The 21,396-nt window shown below is 44.9% G+C and overlaps 1 protein-coding gene and 2 pseudogenes across 4 annotated transcripts; 2 read left to right on the forward strand and 1 right to left on the reverse strand.

Moving 5' to 3' along the window:
* Positions 1-4,215: 4,215 nt before the first annotated feature.
* On the forward strand, positions 4,216-4,344 carry LOC123433760 (annotated as a pseudogene).
* Positions 4,345-12,798: 8,454 nt separating this feature from the next.
* Positions 12,799-17,551, reverse strand: LOC123431073 (SKP1-like protein 1). 4 transcript variants are annotated; one of them, XM_045114887.1, is made up of 2 exons: positions 17,528-17,551; positions 12,799-13,311 (listed from the first exon to the last, which is right to left on the reverse strand). In XM_045114887.1, the coding sequence occupies exons 1-2, from the start codon at positions 17,549-17,551 to the stop codon at positions 12,799-12,801; spliced, it is 537 nt and encodes a 178-aa protein (XP_044970822.1). The 4 variants fall into 4 exon arrangements, with proteins under 4 accessions (XP_044970822.1, XP_044970825.1, XP_044970824.1 ...); XM_045114890.1 differs by lacking the exon at positions 17,528-17,551 and adding an exon at positions 13,748-13,762 and having other exon boundaries at positions 12,799-13,308; XM_045114889.1 differs by lacking the exon at positions 17,528-17,551 and adding an exon at positions 13,526-13,540 and having other exon boundaries at positions 12,799-13,308.
* A 2,400-nt stretch (positions 17,552-19,951) lies between these two features.
* LOC123433761 lies at positions 19,952-20,080 on the forward strand (annotated as a pseudogene).
* Positions 20,081-21,396: the final 1,316 nt, after the last annotated feature.

Here is a 21,396-nt window from a genome sequence, read left to right on the forward strand (position 1 = left end):
GGCGCGCGGCGCACGGCGGCGGGGGCGGCTGGGGCGCACGGCGGCAGGGGCGGCTGGGGCGCTGCTGCTGCTGCTGCTGAACCCGCTGCTGAACCTGTTTGGATGCTTTGGCCGGGGCGCTGCTGCTGCTTCAAGAATGCAATAGGAGTGAATTATGGGGGGAATCAATCACTGGCAATATTGTAGGCAAGGAGAACAATTCGTATTCTCACTTCTGTATTGTTTGTGCATATGGCAGTATTGTAGGCAGAAGGAGATCCTTGCTCGCGGCCTAGAGTAATTTACTGCTTTCTACTAGTTGTTGTAAGAACAATTTACTGCTTTCTACTAGTTATTGTAAGAACAATTTACTGCTTTCTACTAGTTGTTGTAAGAACAATTTACTCACATTTGTATTTGTATTTGTCTATTGCTTTATCCTATTTTATTGATAGCACTGAATTACAAAGACATTTGGAAATATAGCCGTTGGAATATACACGTCCTGATTTCCACGTCCTGTATACACGTTTCACTGAAAAACTGGGAGGTGTAAAATTTAGCAAGGTGTATATGGACGTGTATATGAAGATATACACGTCCAAATTTACACGTTTCACTAGAGATGAGCATCTCTAGTGGATGGTGTATATTTGAACGTGTATATCTTCATATACACATTCATATACACGGCGTGGAAATTATACACGTCTAGTTTTTCAGTGGAACGTGTAAATTAGGACGTGTATATTCCCCTCATTCTTTCCCCCTCTGCAAGATAAGAGATTCAATAGTGCACACAGGTTCAGAGAACAAGACAGGGGAGCTTCGCCGCATTGCAGCCGTCTCCCTCGTCGCCGGCAGCCTTCCCCGTGGCATCCAAGATGTCCATGGACTCGAGGGTGCCTCCCTCGTTCCATTCCCATCGCTAGGGTGACCGGTGGGCCACCACAGCGACGGCCCCAACCTCGTCTCCGACGAGTACCCGAAGCCCTGCAGCAGGAGGAGGAGCCCCTGTGCTCCAGCCAGCAGGAGGAGAGCCGGCCGAACTGGGGGTGAGAACGGCGCGGCCGGGCCGCAGGCGGCGTGGGCGGGACGACCGGGCGCCCGGGCACAGGGAGGAGGAGGCGGCGGTGGACCGGCGGGCGGCGGCCGGAGGAAGGGGGAGGGGAGACCGGAGGCGGCTGCGCACCCCGCACCCCGCAGCGCCGCCGCACCGCCCGCACAGCGCCACCCCGCACCCCGGCAGCCCGCCCCGCACCGCCGCTGCCCCGCACCCCGCCCCGCCGCCGCCCCGCACCCCGGCCACCCCGCCCCACCGCCGCCCCGCAACCCGGCCACCCCGCCCCGCCGCTGCCAGCCCGCACCCTGCAGCGCCGCCCCGCACCCCGCCGCCCCGCCAGCCAGCCCGCACCCGGGCCACCCCGCCGCGCCGCCCGCACAGCGCCACCCCGCACCCCGGCAGCCCGCCCCGCACCGCCGCCGCCCCGCACCCCGCCCCGCCGCCGCTCCGCACCCCGGCCACCCCCACCCCGCCCCGCCGCCGCCAGCTCGCACCCCGCCAGCCAGCCCGCCCGCCCGCACCCCGCGCCGCACAGCGCCCCGCACAGCGCCACGAGCGTGGCTGCATCGTGTTTATTTGCACGACGAGTAGCCTCGTGGATGGACGTGTATAACTTCCACGCCCGTATACACGTTCCACTGGGAGGCATTTTTCTGCTAGCAACGTGTATATTTACCATCCACCTCCATATACACCATCCACTAGAGATGCTCTAAGTAAAGTAAGTTAAGTATGTATATAGCCAGCACAATAACCTGCACGCCTTGGCACACACTGATCATGACTGTTTAAATCCCAATGCTACCTTTCTAAAATAGAGGGGGACATCAGCCAGATGAGCGATGTCGGGTTACACAAAACTGACCGAACTTCAAACCTAGACACGGCTAGAGTTCACGAACAATGTCGGACACAATTCACGAGCACCAACAATCGAGTTGTCAACCCTAGATTAGTTATGAGTCCCGTCTCTCGTACGCAAGGCGATGTCATCTGCGCGAAGTCCATGCTGCCGGAATCACACAAAAAGACATGGAGCTCCGAGGATGGGAATGTTAGTCTCTGGCTACACGGCTCCGTTGAATCTGTGCAAAAGAGATAAAAAATCAATATCTAGACGATAGAAAAGATTTGAGCTCAAATCACACAAATTCAAGAGCAAGCAAAATGGAACATATTGTGGAGGTTGCATATAGTACATGGTGTTAAAATGCACAAGCATAATAGCATCTGTCCCGCTGGGAAACAGTATTGATCTGAACTGAATTCGAGATATGTAACTGCCAACATTTCCTTTTATCCGTTTCGCAACGTAAAGTTGGAATACGTAGCCAGGCAGAGGTATGTATATACATAGATATACAAGTCTAACAAGTGACAGGCTTCTAACTTAGGTCGATCTAAACAATAACTTGTAACTCACGTCACCCAAGGGGAAAAAACAGGATAATGGGTCTTGGTAGCCACGATCAACAAACTGTGTCTGTATGCCCTCTACGATACTTCAGAGACTAATGCTTGCATTCGGTATGCATTGGCAGACTCACAAAGAGGCAGGTGAAATGTTCGAACTATCACGGTCCATCTAGGAGCATACAACTGATCTGATGAGGCTGATTCGAATCAAACAGCTTGTGAGCACAGTCTGTTCTAGCTATAAGAAAGCAGTAAACGACCCAGGCTCTTATTTGTGACCCTAGCAGTTATGCAGATTCGTTTCAAAATAATAACAGAGATAAAATTATAGCTGTGAAGATGACTAAAAATCTAAAAGAAAAAAACTAGGGCCGAGAAGGGGGGCATATTCATATAAGCATTTGCAGCTCAGATTGTACATAATCGAGAGTTTACAAGCAAAATGGAACGAATTATCAGGGGCCACATACATAGTATACAGAATTACAGGCTGAACCGTAGAAGAAAAATAGCATCTGTCCAGAATAGCACCTGTCCCAATCGTAATATTGATCTCAACTGAATGTGAGTGAAACATGTTACTGCAAACATAAATAAGCCGAGTCCTGGAAAACTAGGATCATACAAAAGTGGTAGCTTTGTGTTGCAGGATTTCCTATATTACCTAAGTAGTCTAACAAACTTCTAACTTATGTTGGTCTGAACAAAAAACTCTGAAGTTATACCACCAAAGGAAAACGAATCAGCGGTCTTGGCAGTCACAATCAACAAACTGGGTATGCCCTCTACCATCATACAGAGATCAATGCTTACACTTGGCATGTATTGGAGACTCGGAAAGAGGCAGGTGAAATGTTTAAACTATCTTAAAAAGGAAAGAAAAACTACCTCACCCATGACTGACCTTACGAGGCTGATTCAAATGAATCAGCTTGTGAGCACAAGCTGTTCTTGTAATACAGAGCAGTGAGTCAGGCAATTATGCAGATTTATTACAAAACCACAATGAATATTGTTAAACCGATTGAGATATTGTGTGTAGATAGGATACTTGTGTACGAAGTTAGAATAGATATTCGGTTAGGATTTATCTCTAGTTTAAACCTAATAGCTCTATCTCTATCTCATTGTATTCAAACTACTTGTACGCATATCTCAGGGTTGCGCTTGCTATATAAACATGAAACCGTCGCCCTAACCGGAACGACGCTTCTAGCTATTTCTACATGGTAATCAGAGCCCATCTCTTCCATCGCATCTAGAGTTTAGTCACAGCTATCATGGCCACCTCCGCCGCCGCCAACTCTGGTCTCTCTGGCCAAGTCACCGAGCGGCTTACCCGAGCAAACTACATCCTATGGCGATCTCAGATCGTCCCGCAGCTCAGAGGTGCTGGTTACTTCGGATATGTGGATGGAGCCACACCGGAGCCAGCCAAGGAGGTCGTCACCAAGGACAAGGACGGGAAGGATACATTCATCCTTAACCCTCTCCACTCCATCTGGTTTTGAGAGGATCAACACGTACTAGGTTACCTGCTGAACAATCTGTCTAAAGAGGTTCTGGTGCATGTCACATCAATCTCCCATGCGCATGAACTTTGGACAACACTGGCTAGCATGTTTTCCTCCCAGTCGCTGTCCAAGGTGAACAACATCCGCATCTCTCTCGCTAATGCACAGAAGGGGACGCAAACGGTGGCCGCCTACTTCGCGCATATGCGATCACTCGCCGACGAACTTGCCGCGACGGCGAAACCTCTTCCCGATGACGAGTTGATCTCGTACATCCTCGCTGGACTCGACATGGAGTACCAGTCGCTTGTCTCTGCCCTCGACGCACGCATCACGCCGGTCTCCTTCGAAGAGCTCTATGCCCAGATGAGCAACCTCGACCAACGTGTCGCGCTCTACCAGGGCACAGGCTCTGGCAGTGGATTCAAATCCTCTGCCAATGCTGCTTCACGTGGTCGAGGCGGTGGCAACTCTCGCTATCGTGGATCGCCGCGCAAAGGGAACACTACAAGGAATTTGCTCAATCATGATGCTCAATTTTGGTCACTGGAAGGTCATTGTTATTATTTTATGACCATGTTATGACCAAATTTGGGAGGTCAACAGTTGGCCGTCAAGAATGAAGAAAGCTGACCTTTATGATATTTTGGCCATTAGATCTACGACGGAAATGTTTTGGTCGTTAAATGTATGACCAAAATTTTGGTCATGGCCATGTGCCTAAACCACGTACGATCCTACATGGCAAGACGACGTGGCACGCTGAAGTGTCGCTTGTGGTGACGTGGAATCCACATGTGATCTGACATGGCATGATTTTCCTGATCAGTTCTACATGGGCCAGACCTAATAGTTTGACCCATTTATTTTTAAGGGCATACTCATTTCGGCCCAATTATTAGGTTCAAGCCCATTTATTTTTACGGCCATAATCTGTTCAACACAATTATTTGGTCAAATAGTGTCCATAATCTGTTCGAACAAATAATTTGGTTTAAATAGTCGAGTTGGATTACTTCTAGGCCTTAATTTGCAAAGTTCTGGTACACAAAAGCACGTTTCTGAGATAGGCCCATCAACCAATTATTTATGCACAAAAATAAAATAATTTACAAATACACCGTATCACAAAAAATACATTAATTTACAATCAGCCTGACATGTCCCAATGATCATGTTCTTGGTGAAATCACGGTGTCAATGACTCTACGGGAGTACTTGGTGGTCTTGAAACTTCCAGGAGTATTTGAACTTATTGGAGCTGACAACTACCTGCACAGACCAAATTAAGGGTGCTGAAAAGAGTTAACAAACTCAATACTAATGAATGAATTATAGTGATAATTTAAAATAATAACAAAACTAAACCATTGGTAATTAAACAATCTAGTATACAACTGGCAGTGAAGCAGGACTAAAACCTGAAACTAAATAACAGATAAAAACTAGACTACTTCGTGTGATTCTCAACCAACTCAAAACAAATAGAATTGTTAATTCAATCCAACTTTTTTAGATTTAGTTTGCTTAAATGACAGATTAAACGTTGAAAAGCAAGTACTAAATCTGAAGAACAGGTAGAAATAGATCTACATCCTTTTTTTTATTACTAAATCATATTTTGTTGCATATCTATTTTGGCTCCATAAGGACATCAACTTGACCTTGCATTTCCTACAGAAACCTGCAGGCACAGACTGCATGTCGCATGGCTGCATGCTAGCTAGCTAATCTACTCTTGGACCATGCACTTGACATCAACTTGACCGTGGTTTTTGGTGATTTATGTTCCTTGCCTTATTTGATGATGATAGTTATCACTAGTAGAAAAAGGGGCTTCCATCCCAGCTCAATTTACACATTAGTCCCGGTTCCATTACGAACCGGGACTAATGTTAGCATTAGTCCCCGTTCGAACGGCAAGGGCGCCGGTCGGTCATTAGTCCCGGTTCAAAAGGGACCTTTAGTCCCGGTTCGTGTCTCGAACCGGGACTAAAGGGTTTGGAGGCTTTAGTCCTGGTTCGTGTCTTGAACCGGGACTAAAGGGTAGACCTTTAGTCCCGGTTCAAGACACGAACCGGGACTAAAGAGGTTTTGTATTTTTATTTTTTCTTGTTTTTAAATTTTATTTCTCTTTGTAATTTCTGTTTTAAATTGCTTATATCTTTTACGATATTTAATTTTTTTTCAGTGATTCTTTTTTGCATTAGATTCAAAATTTTGTCTAGTTTCTGTTTGTGCAATTAGTTTTAAAATTTGAATGGTTTAAATTTGAATTTGTTCAAATTTGCTTCAAACCCAAATTGTGAATAACTTGAGTTTACAAATAGTTTTTAATTTAATTCTTTTTTCTCCTAGTCATCTGTTAGATTGTTCTCACAGTAAGATTTATTTGGTTATTTTTAGAATAATTTAAATTTGGATTTTAATTAAAACAATATTGTTTTGCTTATATAGTTGTTTTAGTCATTTAATTGTTGTTTTTTATTATTTTTAGTTAGTACTTTCTGTAGATTTTAACATGTTATAGTATGGTGCATATTGAATGCATAAAAAGTCTGGAATTAAAATCATTTTAATAAAATGCCTTTGTAGCAGATGGGTTTTCATCTGAAACCTTGATACTTCGAAGGATGATCCAGTTTGTACACGAAGTGCATCCATTTTTTATCGTAACTCTCTCAATTTTTAGCACATGCCATGTGGGTGAAACTATGATACCATGCCAACTTTCAACCTTTTCAGAGTTCATTTGTAGTGCTTTTCAATTTCAGGGTCAATTAGCTCAAAAAAGTAAGTAAATGCATGAAAAATACCAAATGAAGTCAGAAAATATTGAAAATTTATGATGTGGCTTTAAATGGTGCATTTTAAACACACAAAAAGTATGGAGTTCAAATAAGTTCAAAAAAATGAAATCCCTTTGCAATAGATGAGTTTTCGTTCGAAACCCTAATACTTCGAAAGAGATTGTTCATTTTGTACACGAAGTGCATCCAGTTTTTGACGTAACCCTCTCAACTTTTTAGCACATGCTATGTGGGAGAAATGATGATACGATGCCAAGTTTCAACCTTTTCAGAGTTCATTTGTCGGGCTTTTCAATTTCAAGGTCACTTAGGTCAAGAAATCATTAAATGCATGAAAAATAGCAAATGAAGTTATAAAGGGTCGAAATTTAGGATGTGGTTTTGAATGGTTTATATTGAATGCACAAAATGCATAAAATGTCTGAAGTTGAAATAAGTAAAAAAATAAAATAAACAGACAGATCCTTTAGTCCCGGTCCGTGTTAAGACCCGTGACTAAAGGGCCTGCCCCTGAGGGCGCTCCGAGGCGCCCACGTGGAGCACCTTTGGTCCCGGCTTGAAACAGGGCCGAGACTAAAGGTTAGGCCTTTAGTCCCGCCTCTTTGGTCCCGGTTGGTGAACCGGGACTAACGCTCCTTACGGGCCGGGACTATAGGCCCTGTCCCCACTAGTGTATATATGTATCTGACCTATATTTCTCTCCATAACAACCCAGTATGTGTTGATAATTTTTGTCTGGTGGCTGGAGATACGGGGATCGAAGATGATTCAGTGACAGGAAGTAATACAAAAAAAAAACTCCAACAATAAAAAAATGTTCTTCCAAATAAGTAGTAAAAAGTAGCTAATCACGTATAAATGGATCCTCACAAAGTCTTCTAACCTTCCTTTTGCATTATTTATTTTTTCCTTTCATATATACTGTCATGCAGATCTCACACCCACCTTAAAAAGGAGTACCAAATCAAGGTGAAGGACTGGGGTAGTGGGTGCTATACTGTTTGCAGCTAACCTGGGGGCTTACATATATGTTCTGTAGACTAAGGAGACGATCATGTTGTAAAAACTAGCACCCTGGATGCAAGAGAGAAATTGTGAAGACTTCTTCAAATAATAAAAGTAGTGATGCACGACAAGTGGGAATTAACCTTCTTTCAAAAGAGTCAAAGTATCATGTGTAAGTATAACGTGGATGCCATGAAGAACTGTGTTCATATATAGGAAGGTGGATCATGTGATAGCACAACAGTACTGTGTTAGGTAGACTGACACATTATTAAGATTATGAAGAACTGTGTTATGATCAGATCGTGCTATATACTTTATGTGCAATGACATCACTCGGTAGACTGCCACATTATTAAGATTCCGATAAGATATACTATTTGTTAATTAGTACTACAACAGTAACTTTGTAAGAGCTAAGATTTTTAATATGTGAGCCAACAACACAAAGAAAATTATTTATATTAGTTGATATCATCAAATTGTATGTGTAATGACTAACATTGGGTGTTTTATGTAACGTAGATCATATCTATCATTCTTGGTACAACTTTGGTATTATTTCACTGCATAGTACTATAACATTATCATTAGTTTTTGAGCATATGTTATATGATATTGTTACTTTAAAAATGTCAGTTTATATAAATGATATTATATACTACCCGTGCAACGACTAGTATGTCTGGAGAACCAAAAGACTCACTCAAGCAACGAACCGTTAGTTCACAATCCTAAGATCTGACATGATTACGAACACGGCTCCGTTCTAAGCATTTCAACTTAGCTCCAGGAGCAATGAGACGACAAATTCGTCACACACGTACCTTGATTTTCAGGTGCTCTCTTTCATTGGCATCCTTGTTATACATGTGCTTGTGGTAGTCCATGATCTTGCAAACCGAAGGGTTTGATTTCCGGTGGACCTGTGCGGGTGGAGAGATGGTAACCATGAGACGGGTGGCATGTTCACTGGTTAATAATCCACACACTGACATCACACGAGTAAAACTGAGACGAGAGGAATGAAGATGAAGTTCATCTTATAAGGGTAAGTGTTCCCTGTGAAGAACATAAATAAGAGTGATTTCACCATGTATGTTGCGCCTACCTGCCTTATTTTTTACTCTTGAAATCAGAGGATCTTGAAAATTAATAAAGATAGTTACATACATACGACAGAGCTAAAGTCCAAAACTGAATGAAAAATATGTAACCAAAAATTTCATAGTTTATCAGATTCTGAAATCTCTAGGAGTTGATTCTTTTAGCCATTTGAAAATATCAGTTAGTAGGAAAGTAGTGTTAAGATAATACCCATGATTGATTACAAAAGAAACGTGCTTAGTTGAAGGATCAGCCTAATATTGAAAGAACCTTCTCATCTAGATAAATGAGCAAGCATACATCAGAGCAAAAGGAACTTGAAAGATTCGGAAAAAAATAAGATCTATACGAAGCAACTCTGTGGAGATGAGATAAACATTCATTAGCAGTAGTATTCCCAGAACTGTATTGCCTGGAAGTATATGCTACTACCTGTAGCAGTGGGTCGTCGTGGTCGTGCTTGAGCTCGGGCCAAATATCTTGGTCGCCCTAGGAGCAGACCACTGCCCCTCCTCCTGGAGAAGAGCAGGGCCGACGGCTAGGTGCACCCCTCCTCCTCCTCCTCGAGCTGGGCAAGGCCAAAACCCTCTGTCGTCGTCGTCGTCTCCACACCATGTTAACCTGCAGGAAAGGGGCGGATAGGAGAAAAAGGTGAAGATGAGAGGGTGGATCCACGCGAGGAAGGATGGGAAGGTCCTACCTATGCAATGCCGGTGATGGATTCTGTGAGCTTCACCTCGCCATTGCCGGTTCCGGCGAGTTCCGGCGGGGAAACCCTAGCCTCGGGCGCGGAGGAGGAGCCTGAGGCGCGAACCTGAACGGAGGGGAGGGAGGGGCGGGTCTGAGCTCGAGCCATCCCGAGTCCCATCACGTCCATGGAGTGGATCACGCCCAGATCTCGCAGTTTGTCACCATGAACAGGTTTATTTGGGCTGAATCAGGGACGCTGATGCCTTCCTCGAGGCGGTGAACAAACTCACCGGCAGATCTTGGGGATCAGCGCATGGATGGAGCTCGCCGGAACCAGCCGACGTGGGTGGCGGCGGAAGCGAGGAGCGAGGAGAAGGGACGTTGGTTGGGGGGAAGGCCAGGTTCACGAGAGAGAGAGAGAGATTGGTGCGCTGGGCTGCATCTTTTTTCCTTCCTCCTTTTTTTTTCTTTAGATGGATGGATGGATCGGTCGACGGTGGGATTGCTGGGAACAGATGGTTGGATGTTTGCCAAGTCATCAATCCGTGGCACAAATTATTCTACCAATAAAAATTAAGTATATGTAATTCTATGTGTTTTTATTTTGAGAATTGAGCATAGTTTTTACAAAAACGTTATACAACAACCGATTGATTTTCTCGGTTGTATCCGCCCGTCGGTTTTTAGGGAATTGATGAGTCAGGGACGGGACAAGCGGGGTGTGCATGGAGATCGGTCGACGGATGTTTTTGCAACTTGTTTGTTGTTTCAAAAATTAATGTGTCGGGCAGGCGACCGAACCACGCCAGAAGTTAGACCGGGCGGCTGGATCTCCTGCGCCCATGCAACCTCTGCCTAGGGCCGAAGCGGGCGGATCTTCTGCGGCGCCCATGCAGCTTCCCCTCGTTCGCTGGCCAACTGCCCCGAGCCATGTCTACGTGAGGCGCGACACGTCTGCCCCAGCAGCAACTTCTCCTCCTGGTGCCGGCGCGCACCTCGAAGAGGATACTGTCCAGAGAGGATCAGCTCCAGGATCCTCTGTACAGGCATCTCCATCAGCAGAAAATGATGCTGATTTTTCCTAACCGCCACAGACACGTCTCCAAAAAGGGGTAATTAAGGCTGTCAACTACAAGCACATCACAAAGTTTGGTTGGGCATGCTCCACAGGTGAATCTCGTACCCTTCAAGAGGCTTTTGCTGACACTAGATGGAAACAAGCAATGGAGGAGGAGCACATGGCTCTTCAGAGAAATAAAACATGGCATCTTGTTCCCCCACAGCAAGGTAAAAATTTAATTGATTGCAAGTGGGTTTTCAGGATCAAAAGAAAGTCTGATGGAACTATAGATCGTTACAAAGCTAGGTTTGTTGCAAAGGGTTTCAAACAAAGATATGGTATAGATTATGAAGATACCTTTAGCCCTGTTGTAAAAGCAACAACCATTCGCTTTGTTTTATCCATTGTTGTTTCCAAGGGATGGTGTCTTAAACAACTAGATGTGCAGAATGTGTTTCTTCATGGCGTTCTGGAAGAGGATGTGTATATGAGACAACCTCCTGGGTTTGAAGACAAAACTTTACCTTATCATGTGTGCAAACTTGATAAAGCTCTTTATGGCTTGAAACAAGCTCCTAGGGCTTGGTACTCACGCCTCAGTCATAAATTACAAACTCTTGGATTTGCTCCATCTAAGTCTGATACATCATTGTTTATTTACAAGCAGTCAAACACATATATATTTGTGCTTATCTATGTTGATGACATCATTATTACTAGCTCTTCCAATGAGGCAATTGCAGGCCTTCTTAAAGATTTAAAAGCTGAATTTGCTTTGAAAGATCTAGGAGACATGCATTATTTCTTGGGAATTGAGGTCAAGAAAACTGGAGATGACCTTCATCTATCTCAAGAGAAGTATGCTGCTGATCTAGTAAAAAGAGCTGGATTACAGGGATGCAAACCATCACTAACACCCTTATCTAGCTATGAAAAACTAGCTCTCACTGAAGGAATTCTTTTGAATCAAGAGGATAGCACTAACTACTGAAGTCTGATAGGTGCACTTCAGTACTTGACTCTTACAAGGCCAGATATTTCCTTTGCTGTTAATAAAGTATGTCAGTTCCTTCATGCTCCCACTGATATTCATTGGACTGCTGCCAAGCGTATAGTTAGATATGTGAAAAATACCTTGGGCACTGGTCTTACATTCAGCAAATCTTCATCTACTCTAGTGAGTGCATTTTCTGATTCAGATTGGGCAGGTTGTGTGGATGAGAGACGATCAACTGGTGGTTTTGCTGTATTCTTTGGACCTAACCTTATTTCTTGACTATGACTGACCTTACGAGGCTGATTCAAATGAATCAGCTTGTGAGCACAAGCTGTTCTTGTAATACAGAGCAGTGAGTCAGGCAATTAAGCAGATTTATTACAAAACCACAATGAATATAAGATGTGAAGACGACTAAGGTGTAAAACAGAACTTCCTTTTCTGCATCCTCACATCAACAATAGAAAAGGAAGACAAGATGAACTGTGCTTGGATGAAACAAATTTTCATGAGGTGAGCGAAAAAATGGGAAGGTAAACTAGATCTATACTAGTACATTCCTTCTACACCCTGAACATAAAATCTTCCCCGAAAATAACTGTTGTCAAATAGCATTTCTGTGATTTTAATTATTCCTAAACTATCAATCGATGCATAAGCTACGTGAAAGATCTTTTCTCTTGTCAGCTTCTCTCCAAACAGCGATTGGAACAAACCGAACAACAAATCTCAATGATGCCTTAATTAGTGGATGAGACAATTCTCCTCTCTTAATTAGTGGATGAGACAAAGCTTATGCCTCTGTTTAAAAAAAGTATATAAAGATAGTTGACTATAGTTCTTCTATCACGCGCTCAAAGGTCAGTGTATCAGTTTGCTTCGTTATGGTTTGATGATGGTATATGTCCTTTCTTTTGGTAATCTCAAATCACACGGCGTACATCGTCTAAAGATACTAATTAAGGGAGCATCCACTTCAAGTAAATATTTTTTCTAAAAAATGTTTGGGATGTGGACATGATGAATACTGAGAACTACTAATTAAACCTAGTAGCACTGCCTACATACATGCATACTCTTGTTCTCTACGATGTTCAACGACCCAACAAGTGCGGAAGAATTACAATGACGTAACAGAACCGCCTATATATGCTTCTCTACTCAAAAGCCCACTGGTTCTCCTTGCGAATCTCGGCCTCCTCCTCCGGTGTGAAGTCATTCTCGATGTTGAAGGTCTTGCGGATCTCCTCAGGAGTCTTGCCCTTGATCATGTCGGCGACAGTCTGGCAAGTGAGGTCCAGTAATCCCTTGATGTCAAGATAATTTGCAGCCAGGATAAGGTCGTAGAGGGTGGCCTGGTCGACCTTGATGAACTCGGCGTCCCAGCTCTTCATGTCCACGGTGGGGGCTGGCGCCGCGGCTGGGGCAGAGGTGGAGGAGTTGGCGGCGGCGTCGGCGACGGGGGAGTCGGCCGGCATTGGTCTGGCCTGCACGTGCTGGTTGCAGTATTCGATGACCTTGGAGAGGATCTTCGTGTTGACGTTGGGGAGCGGGATGGCGTTGTCGGCGCAATCGTCCTCGATCATGTGGCGGAGGGTCTGCGACTCCATGGCGGTTGTCTTGTCCACGATGAACTCCTCGCCGTCCGAGCTCTTGAGCGTGATCTTCTTCTCGCCCTCCGCGGCCGCCATTGATCCGAGGATTAGGAGCCGAAAGCGATACGATCGAAACACTAGCGAAACCTAGCGAGTAAAGCTGCGGCGTAAGCGACGATCAACGATGGGTGCCTTTTTGCGTGTTGGGGTGGGGCTGGGAACCGGCCGGGGCTATTTATTGGGGCGGGGGGAGTAGAATCGCGTTCGTGTATTCATCAAGAAGTGGAACTCGGATCGTATTCATCAAGGAGTAGAACTCGGATTGACTCGGTCGTGTTTGAGTCCCGCGTCATGGCGTTTCCTTTCCTGTCGTCAACGTGTCTGCTACTGCTACTGCTGAATTTGGAGATTCTATATAGGCAATGCATGGACGTAGAGTTCTCTTGGCCTAGAACTCGTTCCAGCTGGTTTTTTGGGCACTGATAGGCTCCGGCGCATCAAGGAGAAGAACTCGGATCGTATTCATCTTCATCAGGGATTTGACTCCGCGTCGTGGCGTCTGGTCTAGTTAACAGGTCTGCTTCTTAAAGAAAAAGTTAACATGCATGTGTCTGCTACTGCTAGTTCATTTCTAAATTCTATAGGCAAAGTTAATATAAGTTAAGTTTTTTGCAGATGATACTATGTTGTTTTTTCAAGCCTCAAGAGCACAAGCTGAAAAAGTTAAATATGCCACTACAGGAATAAACACAGCTGCCGATGGCCACCGTCGGCGTAGATGATGCTATATATGCTGACGGCCTTGGTAAGACCATAGGTGTAAGAAAGCCGTAGGCGTATCTCCATCTATGCCGACGATGACCGTAGGCGTAGATAGGTCGTTGGCGTATCGAGATCTATGCCTACGGGCACCGTCGGCATAGACAGGCCATCCGCGTACATGTGACGTAGTAAACACGCGGATGGACGGTGGACTGATGCCGTTAGACCTACGCCGACGTTCTAACGGAGGCCATCGGCGTAGCTATGCCGACGGCCATACCGTCGGCGTAGTTGTCCACGTCATCGATCCGCTACTCGTGGCGCGTCATCGATCCATGACGCGTGGTTGGCCAATCCGGTCGATGCACGCATAGGTATGCCGACGGTTTTGCTGTCGGCATATCTTTTTTCTTTTTTTTATATGTTTGCTAAATACAAGCCATATATTTCTATTATTTTTTTTTAAATCTGTTTTCTAGCATATCTTTTTTTTAATCTAAACATAACTTATATATCGATTTGGTGTGACCGCAAGCACCTCACACTCGGCTCGGGGTGTGCCCCCCTCACGGGTGTCCTTGCCGTCGTGTCACACACGGGGGAAACAACCACATCGGGCCGACACGGAGGGAATCTTGGGGTGGGTTGGGCCGGGACCGTGTTCGGGGCTGTATCTATGGGCTTGGCCGGAGAAGGAGGGATGAGGGAGGAGGGGGAGGAGGGCTGCCGGCAGAGGGCTTGACCGGAGGAGTAGGGATGAGGGAGGAGGGGGAGACCGAAGGAGGAGGGAGGGGCGCGGAGGGCGACGAGCGACGGGAAAGGGCGGCGGCGGCGGATGAGGTGGGTGCATGGGAGAGTGAGATTGGAGAGGGGATTAGGAGGGGCGGCCGGTTGGATAAGTTGGAGAATGTAGACTTAGCAATAGCGCTCGTTTCAAGAGAGTGCTACTGCTATTAAACTTAGAAGTAGTGCTTTACACAAGCGCACGCTGCTGCTAATGCTACTGTCGGTAGCCTCGTTGGGCCTCCTTTAGCAGTAGCGCTGGAAATACATCCAGCGCTACTTCTATGGATCCTAGTAGTAGCACTTTATGTTTGCAGCGCTACTGCTAAGTAGCAGCAGTGCTTACTATATTCTAGCGCTACTGCTAGGCTCCTACCTATAAGCTTTTTCCTACTAGTGTACGCGGGGGGTAGCAAACACGCCAGGTCTTGTGGTGGGCCCTCCTACGTGTGTGGAAGCGTGGTGGTAGGCGCGAGCACCCGACACGCGGCTCCGTGGGTGTGCCCCCCCTCGCGGGCGTCGCTGTCGTCGTGTCACGAAGGGGGGAAACAGCCATGTCGGGCCGACACGTAGATATAAAACTCACAAACGATGTCCTCATGTTTATGTATAGATAAGACACAATTTAATTAATGAATTTTTTAAGAAAAATGTATAAAAAGTATATATGAATAAACAATATTAAAAAAATGGATGTAGATACGCCGACGGTTAAGCCGTCGGCATATCCCCCTGCCACGTCCCGATCCACAGAATTGAGTAGGCCGTGTGGGGTCCGAAGCTATGCCGACGACATATATTTTGTTATCCTCTCTAGCCGCATCGCCCTCAACTCATTTCCCCCATCTAGCCGAGACATGCCTCCACACCCACGCCGCCGCCGCCACCGCCTCCACCTGCCCTCGCCTTCGCCCGTGCCCCTGCCCTCCTCCTCTACCCGCGCCGCCGCCGTCTTCGCCCGCACCACCGCCTCCCTCGAGGACCCATCCCCACGTGTTCCCCGCCTCGGCCACCTCGTCCCCGCCCCGGCCACACCGTCGCCCTGCCACGACCACCTTTTCCCCGCCCCGACCGCCCTCGCCCCAGCTGCCCCGCGTGCGGCTGACCCTCCACCCCCCCCCCCCGAGCCGGCCCTGCCCCACGGTGAGTTCCCTCCCTCTCCGTGGCATTTTTTTGTTAATTTAGTTGTTGTCCATAGTTATGTAATTAGATGGATGGATGCATTATGTATGATGATAGTTAGATGATAGATGATTTGATGATAGTTAGAAATTTGAGAAATGCAATTTTTTTTAACAAGAATGCGAGAAATGCAAATGTATGATGATAGTTAGATGATAGATGATGATGATAGTTAGAAATATGACAAGTGCAAGAAATTTAACAAGAATGCAAGAAATGCAAATGATATTAGTGTCATCTTCTTTGAGTTGTGGACGTCTATGTGACATTTAGTTTCTAAAATAGTTATGTGAGATGTTGTTAAGTAGCTATGTGAGATTTGCTCCAAAATTGGGATATGATAAGTGGTTATTTCATCGTTATGATCTTGCTAAAAAAAATTGAAGGACAACAATCGACACTTGACAAAATATGATTTTTTTCATAGTTTAAAGTGTCAATGCTTAATGTGAGGTGTTGACCTAATTTTGTTCACTCGGTGGAATTAGCATGATTTCTGGTGTTCCATCTTCGTGGAGTGATCATCGACGTTGGAGGTGTTGGTCCACAATCGTCCCTCCTCTGATCGACTACATCCTCTACATTGAAGGGTGAGCAACAATTCCAGCACCTCGTCCACTTTTTTTCCAAGTCACTAGATTTCATTTTCACATCAAGTCGCTTAACCTAGGCGTCTCCCGTTCGAAAGGGTTGCATCGATAAATATGCATTCAATTGCATATTTATCACCGCAGCTCTTTCGGATTGTCCAGCGTTTTCCATGGACAACCCGAGGATGTGTAGATTTGGTATGTTGTCCATGCTCTACCCCGTTCCGAGACAGGATTTCGGCGACGCCTCCCCGTTGTTCTCCGGATGCACATTCTCCCGGCATTTTGCCGAGACATGTATTTAGAGAACAACGGGGAGGTGTTGCCGAAATTCTATCTCAGAATGGGGTAGAGCATGAAAAACGTACTCAATCTACACATTCTCGGGTGGGATTGGGACCCATCTTTACCTATTAGAGATGTAGGTTGATTAAATGTCGTTTCTCGTCAACCCTATGAAAAATAAAACATTGATGTGACTAATTTAAATAAATCCTTAATTTTGTTGTGTGGCTCTAATAAAGCAGAGATGGCAGATAATCAGTGGATGTATAGTGGGTTTTTCCGTCGGAATCAAGTAACAACAGAGTGGGTTGAAAAAACTGATGTGTTTTTGAAAGAGATACACCATAGTCCAATGAGGATGGTGCCAGAATGCCCATGTGCCAAATGTGTAAGAAATGTATGCGCAGAGATAAGAGTGAGATGACTAATCACCTTCGCACGCATGGATTTATGCCAAACTTTAATATGCCCATAAACTTTGCCCAGCGGGACCGTGGTAGAAAGGAGGTGATACGACAACGCATCGCTGGTTATGAAGACGATGGGGTTAGAGACATGCTACATGATGTCTTTGCTGCACAACCGACACCTCCGTCACATTCAACGAATGAACCGGAGGAGCGAGAGGAAATCGCAAAGGCCTTCCTGGATATCTTGGCCTCGTCAAAGAAACCTCTTTATGAGGGTGCCAAGCTCTCTGTGCTGGAAGCCATATCACACCTGATGACAGTCAAGGCCGAGTACGGCTGTAGCCAAGGTTGCTTGGAAGCATTTATGGAAATATGGGCTAACAGCATCCCTGAGGGCCATGAACTGCCGAAAACCATGTACGCTACAAAGAAAATAATGGAGGCGCTCTCCATGGATTATGAGAAAATACATGTTTGTCCAAAGAATTGGCTTTTGTTTATGCATAAGTGTGGGAGTGACAACTACTGTAGGAAGTGCGGTTCCTCTCGGTATCTTGAGGTGGTCGATAAGCAGGGTCAGAAGAAGCAGCTACAAATCCATGTGAAGGTTCTTCGGTATCTACATTTAATAGAAAGACTGCACCACCTTTTCATCACCGAGGAGTCTACCAAAATGATGAAGTGGCACAAGGAAGAGAAAAAGTACAATCCAAATAAAATTGTACATCCATCAGAAGATGAAGCATGGAAGTCATTCGATACAGAATACCCTGAGGAAGCATCTGAGGTTGGGAATCAAAGAATTGTTATATCAGGTGATGGGTTCAATCTATATGGTATGTCGTCTAATCCATACAGCTGCTGGCCCGTGTTTGTTATTCCGCTCAATCTGCCTCCCGGCGCCATAATGCAATCGCAAGACTATGATCCTGTCGCTTATAATTTCAGGGCCTGGATATCCGGGGAAGAATTTAAGTGTGTTTATGCAGCCGTTGGTGGATGATTTACACCATTCTTGGTACTTCTACGATACTACAGAGACTAATGCTTGCATTCGGTATGCATTGGCAGACTCACAAAGAGGCAGGTGAAATGTTCGAACTATCACGGTCCATCTAGGAGCATACAACTGATCTGATGAGGCTGATTCGAATCAAACAGCTTGTGAGCACAGTCTGTTCTAGCTATAAGAAAGCAGTAAACGACCCAGGCTCTTATTTGTGACCCTAGCAGTTATGCAGATTCGTTTCAAAATAATAACAGAGATAAAATTATAGCTGTGAAGATGACTAAAAATCTAAAAGAAAAAAACTAGGGCCGAGAAGGGGGGCATATTCATATAAGCATTTGCAGCTCAGATTGTACATAATCGAGAGTTTACAAGCAAAATGGAACGAATTATCAGGGGCCACATACATAGTATACAGAATTACAGGCTGAACCGTAGAAGAAAAATAGCATCTGTCCAGAATAGCACCTGTCCCAATCGTAATATTGATCTCAACTGAATGTGAGTGAAACATGTTACTGCAAACATAAATAAGCCGAGTCCTGGAAAACTAGGATCATACAAAAGTGGTAGCTTTGTGTTGCAGGATTTCCTATATTACCTAAGTAGTCTAACAAACTTCTAACTTATGTTGGTCTGAACAAAAAACTCTGAAGTTATACCACCAAAGGAAAACGAATCAGCGGTCTTGGCAGTCACAATCAACAAACTGGGTATGCCCTCTACCATCATACAGAGATCAATGCTTACACTTGGCATGTATTGGAGACTCGGAAAGAGGCAGGTGAAATGTTTAAACTATCTTAAAAAGGAAAGAAAAACTACCTCACCCATGACTGACCTTACGAGGCTGATTCAAATGAATCAGCTTGTGAGCACAAGCTGTTCTTGTAATACAGAGCAGTGAGTCAGGCAATTATGCAGATTTATTACAAAACCACAATGAATATTGTTAAACCGATTGAGATATTGTGTGTAGATAGGATACTTGTGTACGAAGTTAGAATAGATATTCGGTTAGGATTTATCTCTAGTTTAAACCTAATAGCTCTATCTCTATCTCATTGTATTCAAACTACTTGTACGCATATCTCAGGGTTGCGCTTGCTATATAAACATGAAACCGTCGCCCTAACCGGAACGACGCTTCTAGCTATTTCTACATGGTAATCAGAGCCCATCTCTTCCATCGCATCTAGAGTTTAGTCACAGCTATCATGGCCACCTCCGCCGCCGCCAACTCTGGTCTCTCTGGCCAAGTCACCGAGCGGCTTACCCGAGCAAACTACATCCTATGGCGATCTCAGATCGTCCCGCAGCTCAGAGGTGCTGGTTACTTCGGATATGTGGATGGAGCCACACCGGAGCCAGCCAAGGAGGTCGTCACCAAGGACAAGGACGGGAAGGATACATTCATCCTTAACCCTCTCCACTCCATCTGGTTTTGAGAGGATCAACACGTACTAGGTTACCTGCTGAACAATCTGTCTAAAGAGGTTCTGGTGCATGTCACATCAATCTCCCATGCGCATGAACTTTGGACAACACTGGCTAGCATGTTTTCCTCCCAGTCGCTGTCCAAGGTGAACAACATCCGCATCTCTCTCGCTAATGCACAGAAGGGGACGCAAACGGTGGCCGCCTACTTCGCGCATATGCGATCACTCGCCGACGAACTTGCCGCGACGGCGAAACCTCTTCCCGATGACGAGTTGATCTCGTACATCCTCGCTGGACTCGACATGGAGTACCAGTCGCTTGTCTCTGCCCTCGACGCACGCATCACGCCGGTCTCCTTCGAAGAGCTCTATGCCCAGATGAGCAACCTCGACCAACGTGTCGCGCTCTACCAGGGCACAGGCTCTGGCAGTGGATTCAAATCCTCTGCCAATGCTGCTTCACGTGGTCGAGGCGGTGGCAACTCTCGCTATCGTGGATCGCCGCGCAAAGGGAACACTACAAGGAATTTGCTCAATCATGATGCTCAATTTTGGTCACTGGAAGGTCATTGTTATTATTTTATGACCATGTTATGACCAAATTTGGGAGGTCAACAGTTGGCCGTCAAGAATGAAGAAAGCTGACCTTTATGATATTTTGGCCATTAGATCTACGACGGAAATGTTTTGGTCGTTAAATGTATGACCAAAATTTTGGTCATGGCCATGTGCCTAAACCACGTACGATCCTACATGGCAAGACGACGTGGCACGCTGAAGTGTCGCTTGTGGTGACGTGGAATCCACATGTGATCTGACATGGCATGATTTTCCTGATCAGTTCTACATGGGCCAGACCTAATAGTTTGACCCATTTATTTTTAAGGGCATACTCATTTCGGCCCAATTATTAGGTTCAAGCCCATTTATTTTTACGGCCATAATCTGTTCAACACAATTATTTGGTCAAATAGTGTCCATAATCTGTTCGAACAAATAATTTGGTTTAAATAGTCGAGTTGGATTACTTCTAGGCCTTAATTTGCAAAGTTCTGGTACACAAAAGCACGTTTCTGAGATAGGCCCATCAACCAATTATTTATGCACAAAAATAAAATAATTTACAAATACACCGTATCACAAAAAATACATTAATTTACAATCAGCCTGACATGTCCCAATGATCATGTTCTTGGTGAAATCACGGTGTCAATGACTCTACGGGAGTACTTGGTGGTCTTGAAACTTCCAGGAGTATTTGAACTTATTGGAGCTGACAACTACCTGCACAGACCAAATTAAGGGTGCTGAAAAGAGTTAACAAACTCAATACTAATGAATGAATTATAGTGATAATTTAAAATAATAACAAAACTAAACCATTGGTAATTAAACAATCTAGTATACAACTGGCAGTGAAGCAGGACTAAAACCTGAAACTAAATAACAGATAAAAACTAGACTACTTCGTGTGATTCTCAACCAACTCAAAACAAATAGAATTGTTAATTCAATCCAACTTTTTTAGATTTAGTTTGCTTAAATGACAGATTAAACGTTGAAAAGCAAGTACTAAATCTGAAGAACAGGTAGAAATAGATCTACATCCTTTTTTTTATTACTAAATCATATTTTGTTGCATATCTATTTTGGCTCCATAAGGACATCAACTTGACCTTGCATTTCCTACAGAAACCTGG

This window comes from Hordeum vulgare, chromosome 2H (genome assembly GCF_904849725.1).
Source record: "Hordeum vulgare subsp. vulgare chromosome 2H, MorexV3_pseudomolecules_assembly, whole genome shotgun sequence".
Taxonomy (NCBI): Eukaryota; Viridiplantae; Streptophyta; class Magnoliopsida; order Poales; family Poaceae; genus Hordeum; species Hordeum vulgare.

What these genes read in the sequence shown, in the direction of transcription:
- LOC123431073 (XM_045114887.1), bottom strand. Translation starts at nt 17,551, where the DNA reads ATGGCTTCCAGCACAGAGAGCTTG. An exon ending in CTTCCAGCACAGAGAGCTTG is followed by an intron (nt 13,312 to 17,527) that starts GCACCCTCATAA and finishes GCGGAGGGCGAG; the next exon opens with AAGAAGATCACGCTCAAGAG.